This window comes from Aptenodytes forsteri, unplaced genomic scaffold (genome assembly GCF_000699145.1).
Source record: "Aptenodytes forsteri isolate BGI_AS27 unplaced genomic scaffold, ASM69914v1 Scaffold136, whole genome shotgun sequence".
NCBI lineage: Eukaryota > Metazoa > Chordata > Aves > Sphenisciformes > Spheniscidae > Aptenodytes > Aptenodytes forsteri.
In genome coordinates this window covers 3,288,249-3,297,747 of record NW_008796111.1, presented here as the reverse complement: position 1 = coordinate 3,297,747, position 9,499 = coordinate 3,288,249, and the positions used below count along the sequence as shown (strand labels likewise).

The 9,499-nt window shown below is 45.9% G+C and overlaps 2 protein-coding genes across 2 annotated transcripts in view; one reads left to right on the top strand and one right to left on the bottom strand.

Annotated features, from left to right (window-relative positions):
• The window catches only part of LOC103905394 (surfeit locus protein 1), a 4,546-nt gene extending 365 nt beyond the window's left edge, over positions 1 to 4,181 (top strand). Inside the window, exons 2-9 of the mRNA XM_009287037.1 lie at positions 161 to 242; positions 367 to 494; positions 860 to 942; positions 1,763 to 1,954; positions 2,250 to 2,322; positions 2,696 to 2,858; positions 3,266 to 3,347; positions 3,635 to 4,181. Coding sequence (XP_009285312.1) covers positions 161 to 242; positions 367 to 494; positions 860 to 942; positions 1,763 to 1,954; positions 2,250 to 2,322; positions 2,696 to 2,858; positions 3,266 to 3,347; positions 3,635 to 3,701 — 870 coding nt within the window. The 3' untranslated portion in view covers positions 3,702 to 4,181. The remainder of the gene's footprint in view (positions 1 to 160; positions 243 to 366; positions 495 to 859; positions 943 to 1,762; positions 1,955 to 2,249; positions 2,323 to 2,695; positions 2,859 to 3,265; positions 3,348 to 3,634) is intronic.
• A 1,096-nt stretch (positions 4,182 to 5,277) lies between these two features.
• Positions 5,278 to 9,159, bottom strand: RPL7A (ribosomal protein L7a; the record flags this gene model as incomplete). Its single annotated transcript, XM_009287036.1, has 7 exons — positions 5,278 to 5,447; positions 5,935 to 6,004; positions 6,431 to 6,561; positions 6,937 to 7,016; positions 7,374 to 7,514; positions 8,363 to 8,512; positions 8,976 to 9,159. Coding segments are annotated over 7 exons (861 nt in total), but the record flags the coding sequence as incomplete, so codon positions are not given.
• Positions 9,160 to 9,499: the final 340 nt, after the last annotated feature.

Below are 9,499 nucleotides of genomic sequence, written 5' to 3'. Positions count from 1 at the left end.
ATTATAACCTAACCCGTAGTGTTTCACAGGCAGTCGCTCAGATGAGACTTATATCAATGAGTAAACAAAATTTCATGGAATCATTGAGGCAACTGGTATCATCTGGATACAAATTTTACAAAGCAGAGACACTACAAAGGATCTTTCTTATTTCATGTAGGTATCGCATTGCTTGATCAGAAGAACATTTTTTGGGTATCCCCTAGCTAAAGCAGGTTCTGGTCTGGTCCAGCAGACTAAAGGTAAGAAAAGATTTGCTTGGGCTTCTGCCCTGTTTCAACCTTATACCAAGAGGTGACATTTTCTGCAGGAACTTGGCATCTCCTCTCCTGTACAAATCCTATTCCTCATTCTGTTTTTCTCTAGACGTTTATTTGAGGTTCTGCAGACCACGAAGTTCTACAACAGCTGCTGATGCATCTGGAGAGGACATCTTACTCAAATGGGGCCTTTTCCTGGTCCCTGTGACCACGTTCTGTCTCGGCACTTGGCAGGTACAAATAAGTATTTAATTTTTTCAAGAGATGAGTACTTGAGGGCCACCAGGTTTTTCTGTCTCTGGCTGTTTAATCTAGTTCAAATCACATACAGGGTAAAGATTTGCTGTTATTTTACCTTTCTGTTTTCCAAGTGTCCATTTGTAAGTCTTTAAAGGAGAGATTCTTATTTTTTACACTTGTATTTCAGTATAAATATTTCCTCAAATTAAAGTCAGTAGCCTCCATCTCCATACCTCGAATTACCCTGTTTTAGGCCAGGTCTGAGGAGGAACTTATGACAAAGATTTTGAGGCTTGCTGGGGTTCTTACATTGCTGTGTTCTACCATAAGGAATTACTTTTGTGTTTGTGTACTTTCAGGTTCAGCGACGAAAGTGGAAATTAGATTTGATTGCACAACTGGCATCAAGAATTACATCAGAGCCCATCCCTCTGACATTAGAGTACGGAAGCTGAGCTAGTTTATTGTCTACAGAGCACTGACAGTGCGCTGGGGATGTTAGATATGGTCCCTGCACTAATGAGCTCATGCTAAACTAAACTGCGTGAAAATGAAGGAATGCAATGGGAATCAGGACGTGCAAGCAAATTAGAAAGATAGACATCCTGTTAATTTTCTTACTTTTGGTAAAAGAATGAGTGAACGCTTCCCTGTGGGATACTCTAAATGCATGTAAAAAGGATGAATCTCTGTTCAGGAGAATGTGGTGTGTAGTTCATACCATATGTAATCCTCCTGGAGAAGCAGGACTCGGTAGCTGTGTCTGTGATGTCCCAAAGGGATTATTCCTGCAACAGGGAGTCTTGGATCGATAGCAGGCCCTGCCCCAAGTGTGGAGCAGTTGTGTCAGATATGAGAGAGATTTTTAAGGTCACTTGGCCGTATGGCACAACTGTCAAAACAGATCAGTTGTTCCATTTCATGGTCTGGGATGGGAAAGAAACGCTCCCTGTTGGCTGGATGCACATGCAGTGTACCCACCTGCTGATCAGCTGCGTGTGCCGTTGGAGTGGCACTGGGTTACAGATGTCATGGAAAAGAACTGCTCTCTGGATACTCAATGATCATCTCGATTTGATTCACTGTGGCAGTAGTAAAATACTAAGCCAGCTGCTTATTCCATGAGGTGTTTGTCTTCTGTTTCTGTTTGCCAAGTGGCTCTAGAGTGAACCGTTAGGGAAAAGGAGAATCCCACGATAAAATCCCCTCATTTGATTTGCCTATTTGCAGCCATGATTTTGTTTTCATCTTGTTCCATGCAGCCCCATGGAATTGAAGGAATTGGAGTACAGACCTGTAAAGGTCCGAGGGCATTTTGACCACTCCAAGGAGCTCTATATTTTGCCACGGTCACTTGTGGACCCTGAGCGAGAAGCCAGAGAAGCCGGGCGGCTGACATCCCACCCAGAAAATGGAGCAAATGTCGTTACTCCTTTCTACTGCACAGAACTAGGGTAAGTTAATGAAAGTTGTGGTTCATGTGAGCAACTCGCTCCTGTTTTGAAAAGCTGAACCATGGTGGTTGGGTTTATATAAATTGCATTTATATTAAAGGCATCTCTGTCAGTCTGTTAGGTCACTGAGGCTTGATTTGAAATTGTATTTAAATTCTCCTATAACGTTCACTCAGATGACAAAAAAAGTGGCACCAAACGCATGGGTTGCTTCTTTCTTTGGCACTTAGTTCTAGGCAGTAGCAGGAATAAATTTCCTTTCGCTCATGAGCCGTGCTTCTCTATGTAACTCTAGGGTCACGATTTTAGTCAACCGAGGATTTGTGCCCAAAAAGAAATTGAAACCGGAGACCAGGCTGAAAGGACAGGTAAGGGGGATACAGGGAATGTTGTGTGTTACTTTCTGCCCTGTGATTACCCAGAGGCACTACTGACAAACCAAGAAAGGCAGCAGCCATGTTCAGCATCATGGGAGGTTACTTAGTCATTGCGCTTTTCAAAGAAGATAAACCTTTTCTTCCCACCTTTTTGTTAAGTAAATAATGTTTTTTACAGACAAGGAGCTGTTCTTGATCTGCCTTTTTCCCTGCTGTGTTACAGCACTGCCCCGCTGCAGGGCACGACCAGTTGATTTGTAATCGGACCCCACAAGTGCCCTATTTTTTCTGCCAGGACCTGGCACGCCAGAATATGAAACGAACCTTGAAAGATTCCTTTTTTCTCCTCTGCACTTCTCTTCAGATTGAAGATGAAATTGATCTCACTGGGGTGGTGAGGTTATCAGAAACCCGGAAACCTTTTGTGCCTGAAAACAACATCGAGAAAAACCGCTGGCACTACCGTGACCTGGAGGCTATGGCAAAGGTGACCGGTGCTGAGCCCATCTTTATCGATGCAGATTTCAGTAAGTCACAGAGGAACCCAACCCCACACCAATTTACATTGGTCTCCCCGCCTTTCCGTTCAGTTAGTTATTTCCCCTGGGCCCTTGGAAAGGTATCGCATCTTTCTCTTCTTTGTGTACTCTGCTAGGTTCACTATTTTGAAGGTGATAGGCAGCCAGCGCTGGGGAACGGTAGCATGCTCGGGAGATGCAGGTGGTGTTCGATGCCTTGAGCACAACCAGCCGCTTGCTGTAGGGCCGCCCGCCCCACAGCTCTGGCTTTGCCGGTAACTTGGGAACACCGTTGCCTGAGGAAGAGGAGCAGGGTATCCAGATGACTGACCACCTTCATCCCGTTTCTCACAGCAAGGGCAGCTCTACGCGGTGCAGACTAGAGATTTAACTTGTGCGCTGTGTCGTACCTATAGGAAGCACAGTCCCAGGGGGGCCCATCGGAGGCCAGACAAGAGTGAGCCTGAGAAACGAGCACATGCAGTACATCATTACCTGGTAAGTTACCCAGCCAGTGTTTGACTGGCATTCCGTGGGGTTTTTGAAGGTAAAGCTTTGAGCTGCGTTCTGTTGAAAGCAAGGGAGCAATTTTTGCCTGGCGTTCTTGCTCCTGCACGGGTGAGACTGGATGAGCTCTTAAGCTACAAAAGCCTAAAGTTTTAACCTAAGTAACATTTGCAAGGTGATTTGAAATAATTGTGTTTTATTGCACCGCAGCTGACTTAGGGAGCTCCAGTCCATCTTGAAAAGAAGGTGTAAACGTGTGGTTTTGTTTTCTTCCATAGGTATGGCTTATGTGCTGCAACTTCATTCTTGTGGTACAGAAAATTTATACAAAAAATACCTCTGTGAGAGGAAGGGGTAATTTCTTCTCTTCCATGCTACAGTCAAGAGCAGACTTTTATAGAAGACAGCAGTCCGATCAGTCCTGAATAACTGAAGTGCCCAGTTTCAGGGCAACATGTTGAGTAAACGTGTGCAGCTATCAAGCTGCAAATAGACTTTAAGCAGCGGTGCAGGCTCTGAGCTCCTAGCAGTGCGGTGACTCTGGCTGCAGCTTGGAAGCACCGAACTTCAAAATTGTAAGTGGCAGTCGAGCCTTCTAGTGAAGCTGATTTATGCAGTAATCTCAAGGATACATTTTTCCATTGTGGTTGGTTGTAAGCTACAACATTTTAACTTCTCCACTGCTGTATTTTCCAAAAGACGGCAAGGGTGTTGTGAATCAAAGTTTCTTTGCCCTGAGTAGTCATTCCTGAAGTCAGGAGTGGTTCACAGCAGTTGCATCAGAATAAATAAAGAGGGCTTATAGGTGCTCACGTTGTGACTTGCATTGTGCATCTTTATCTTAACAGTGACAGACCTGAACTAAAGGTTACTGTGGATACTCGGGTCTAGCTGGTTAAGGCAGCCTGTGCCTTTGAATCAAAGTTTCTTTGCCCTGAGTAGTCATTCCTGAAGTCAGGAGTGGTTCACAGCAGTTGCATCAGAATAAATAAAGAGGGCTTATAGGTGCTCACGTTGTGACTTGCATTGTGCATCTTTATCTTAACAGTGACAGACCTGAACTAAAGGTTACTGTGGATACTCGGGTCTAGCTGGGTAAGGCAGCCTGTGCCTTTGCAAGAGCATGATGAGAGCTAGCAAAAACAAGCAGCAGCTAGCTCAGCTGGAGCCTTATCAAGCTTGGTAGCCTCCAACAATGCCACAAGACCAAGTCAACAATCGGGAAAGAACAGGACAAGAAGGTCTAGGTTCTTCCCCCACTTCGGCCTGCCTTCACCGACCGTTCTTGCCCTGGAAGAGGCATTACAGACCTCCCAATAGGAGGTCCCCATCTGGTTAGCCTGGTAAAATGTTCTAACACCCAATATAACCCATACTATAACCAAGTCTTAAGTACTAACAGAGATGATGTAGAGCCATTTCCAATTGAGAGAGATTTGCATAAGCAAGCTAGGCTTAAAGCCAGAACTAGCCTAGCCCATTCAACTTTATGATCACACAGCATGTGCAGCTGAGCTGCTGTTGATGGGCTGTGCGTTCAAAGGCGAAGCATTACTACATAGGACTAGTAGTTAAGGGCAGTTGTTCCAAGTACAGTAATAACCTGCTCTATGCAGCTGTTTCCCTGCAGCGCTATCCAATCATTTGATGGAAGGCAAAAGCCAGAACTAGCCTAGCCCATTCAACTTTATGATCACACAGCATGTGCAGCTGAGCTGCTGTTGATGGGCTGTGCGTTCAAAGGCGAAGCATTACTACATAGGACTAGTAGTTAAGGGCAGTTGTTCCAAGTACAGTAATAACCTGCTCTATGCAGCTGTTTCCCTGCAGCACTATCCAATCATTTGATGGAAGGCAGAGAAGTAAGGCAATGCTAAAGTGCTACCCCCCGCCTGGAACGCTCCCATTAAATAGAGGCCGCTGACACTTCATCTGGGGGTTTATTCTTTTTATGTACAGAAAACACGGTAGCAATCCAGTACATCCTTAGCCCAGCTTAGTAGCCAGTTCTTTAGCCTTTGCTTTTTCAAGCTTAGCAATGCGAGCCACTGATTTTGGACCCAAGACGTTACCACCCCAGTGACGACGGATCTGCAAAGAAGTGAGAACAGGTTAGATGCCTCATACAATCTCCTACTACGTCATTCAATCAACTTGCTCAATTACACTTTCTGCACAAGGGGAAGAGCTCCCTCAACTAGGAAGCCCTACGCATTTCAAGCAGTGAACTACATTTCGGGGCAGCACAGATACAAGAGTTTAAAATCTTTCCCCATGAATGGTGCTGGATTCAGCCATCACGTTAACTTCTGGACTTGGGGGATGGAGTTGAGCCTAGCAGAAGCTGTTGCCCTCTACAATCCTAGCCCTGTGATAGCTCCGTTTACTTGTAACTTTACTTGTAACTATCCTCAGGTAAAGAATCTGGATGTATCATAAGCAAATCTAGGAACACCACATCCAACAGGCTTTAAGCTGATGTCGCTATGTCTGAAATGATTTGCATTTCATTGGGAAGCTTTTGGGGATCTTAACAGTATAAATTAAAAAACAAGGCTAGCAACAGAGAAAATCTTACCTCATCATATCTGTCATTGTAGTTGGTCTTGACAGCCTCCACCAGCTTTGCGAGGGCTCCCTTATCCTCCCTGTTGGTGATAGTTTTAGTTCCTTTAGAGCCTCAATTTAACATTCTCCATAAATCTTTTGCCTCGGTATTTAAGTGGCAACGTCATTTTTCAGGTTAAGCATAAGCATCGTTTGCAAAGGGTTAATCACTCCAACCACCAATGTTTTAGGAACCTGCAGCGCTCAGATTAAGGTTAATAGTTCCATCTACGTATTTTAGAGTAACTATCCATTTTGGTAAGCCAAAGTAATGTGTATCTTCAGGATCCGGGAGAGCTCTTAATACAAAAGGACATCTACATCAGACATTACAGAAGTGGTATTTTAGTTTTACTACTTTAAACTAGAAAGACCCAAGTTTGATATCCATCTGCCCTACAGCCCGTGCTTACGGGCAGTTTGCTTTCTCCACTACAGTGGATCAAGTCAGCACAGCGAATACTTACGGGTTAACTTGGGTGAAAGCAACGGAGGTGCAAGTTTTCCTGTGGACCAGTCGCCCCAGTCTGGCTTTGCCCTTGATGATGCAGTACGGCACTCCCATCTTGCGGCACAAAGCTGGCAAGAAGACCACCAGCTAAAAAGAAAGGGAGTGTGCTGTATAACTGAGGGAGAACATCTTTTTATTCTTTGAATCAGCCTGGGCTGTGGCAATTGCTCAGTGTTAAAAAGCTCGTTTTGCTCTTCACTGTTGATTCAGGTGAAGAAATTCATACATCATTGCAAGGGCCAAGCCTCATTGTAATATGTTCATACATCATTGCAAGGGCCAAGCCTCACCAGGACAACTACGAACATGCTGAAGTATTCCAGTTCTGGCGAATGTGTCTTTTTATGCATTCTCTTTTCATGCAATAAATTTGTCCTAAAATGCATTTTCACCCCAAGCCCAGTTCTGCCCTCAGCGAAGTTACACAGGTAGGCTGTAACATTTACCAGCGAGTATGCTTACCTCAATGGGGTCTACATCGTGGGCAATAACTACGAGCTGAGCTTTCTTGTTCTCCACCAGAGTTGTGACACTGTTAATACCTGAAAAACAAGTTATAGGTAAGCTTTGATTCTGCTCAGTCTATTTTCAGAGCTTTCACATAAGCCTCATACAACCAGCTCAGATTCCATAGCGCAGCTTCATTACGGAAGTTGTGAACACTTTTCACATCCATTCAGTAGCACAGAGAAGATATTCCACGGACATCTGCTAAAGCTCAGGGTTAAAAAGCTCGTCTGTTTTGCTCTTCACTTTGAGCTCAGGTGAAGAAATTCATACATCATTGCAATAGCTTGTCCAGTCCTGCTTGGTTGGAGCAGAGCACCAACTCACCAGTTCTCTCTCTAACAAAGCGCCACGCCCCCCTACATGCAAGCAGCCAAGTCCACGTACGTTACCTGCTCGGAGGACCGGTGGCCGCTTAGTTGGCGCATCTCCCTTTCCTGCAGCTTTCTGCTCAGCACGAGCCAGTAGCCTCTGCTTCTTCTCTTGCTTATTTTCTGGCCTGTATTTGTGCGCCAGCTTCAGAAGCTGTGTAGCTGGAAGAGAACATCTACTAGTTAGTTAGCTGCGTGACCTGAAAAAAATCCAAGCGTTACTTTTAAAGAGACTGCAGTGCATCAGCGATCTTGGTGGTTGTCATCAGGTGTATTCAGACAGCAGTTAGCATCATTTGCACAGTGCAGGAGCAGAGTGCCTCTAGAGCCTGCATTTACCTCTACGTGCACCTCTGTTGGCAACGAGAGCTCCTTCACTGTTTGGATGAGGAAATGCCCGGTGACCCCCACAGCAATTACAGTTAAAGGTGGTGCACTTTCTCCTTTAAAGCAAGCAACTTGTTTGGCAACATCTACGAGGGAGTTACTCTACATAGGCTGAAAGTTTCTTGCATAGACACTGTCACCTGGAAAAGACTATTTACTCGTCTCACAGAAGACCCTGAAGTCCCTTCTTCCCCGTATCAGTGTCAGCCTGCAGGATGCTGGCTTTCCCCCCCAAAGCCTGCACTCATATAGATTTCTCAAACTATCTGTTTACACAGTTAAAAGAACCCTACATGGTTCTACATCAAGCTGGAAGAACGGACCCCGATGGAAACATGCAGTTAAGATAACCCTGGGTTTGGGTCATCAGGTAGGAGCTTTGGTATTTTCTATTCCCTTTTCAAAGTACGTAGCTGGTATCAAGACTTAAGCCAGCAAATTCAGACAGCAGCTTGCTGTTGACATCACCCCAGTCACTATTAAAACCTCCCTAAAATGCTTCCGAAGATACTCTCCAGCTTATCCTTGTTAAGTCTTAAGTTTGGTTTCAAAAGAAACCTCTTCTCTGAGGCACATCCCATTAACGACCCAAGCCAAGAGAACTTTGTGGGGCACATCCTTACCTGTCTGGCGGTCCAAAGCCTGAGTGAACTGGTTAATGGCAGGAGGCACCTTCAAGCGTTTGTAGAGAATGGACCTCTGGCGCTGCAGTCTGATGTAACGCGGCCATTTCACAAAACGTGTGAGATCACGCTTCGGCTGGATATCCTGTCCTAAAAATACGGACTTTAACTCAAAGCTGTTCCAAACCCACGCAGCAACAGCATGGAATAGGCACGAGTGCATCAGTGATCTTGGTGGCGACATGTCAGCACTATCACTCAGATGGCAAATATTTTTTCACATCATCTGCACGCCGCACAAAAACGGCACTACAGAAGTCTGATTTACCACACCACACGCAAAAGGGCAAGATTCATCGCAAGAGAATATATAATAATATGTATAATATATAATGGATCTGTGTTAATACGGGAAATTCAGCAAACTGTCCATAGCCACCTTCATACACCTAATGAAGGACAGCTCTTAATTGCAGGCAGCCAGCCAGGCAACTGCCTTCATCGCTCTCTCCACTCCACAGCTTTATTACAATACGCTTCTGTTTACGGTTCAGACGTCTGTCCAGACAACAAAAAAGCCTTGAGCGAGTAGCCCAAATACCCACTTACTCACCAATGCCAAAGTTCTTGGGCCTCTTCTCAAAGAGGGGATTGACGACCTTCTTGGCCTCCTGCTTCTTGACTACAGCAGGGGCCGGTGCCACCTTCTTGCCCTTGGCCTTCTTTCCTTTCGGCTGCAAGCAAGAAATACGCTCTTCCTTCTTTTGCCTCGAATACCCGTGTACTTGCAAGAGCTTTCAGCCCACCTTGGAAATGCGTTTTCCCCGGCATTTCACCAGCCTGGCAACCTCCCAGCCTAGCCTTGCTCTCCCAGAGAGAGCGAATCCTTCGATCCGACTTCAAAAGGTTTATGTAGCTCCCCGAAAGGACGCCGTTTTGTTGATCTCCTCGCCCGGGCAGCAATCGCCCAAGGAGAGGCTGGCGCTCCCCAGCCCAGCGCTCCCCGACACCGCGAGCAGCCGAGACACCCCCAGCGCGGGTTACTGGCCACCGAGCCCGGCCGGGGACCCGCGCTACGCCACGACGAACGCTGCGGCCTGGCCGGGCTGCCCCGCTCCCAGCAGCCCGAGCCGGGCG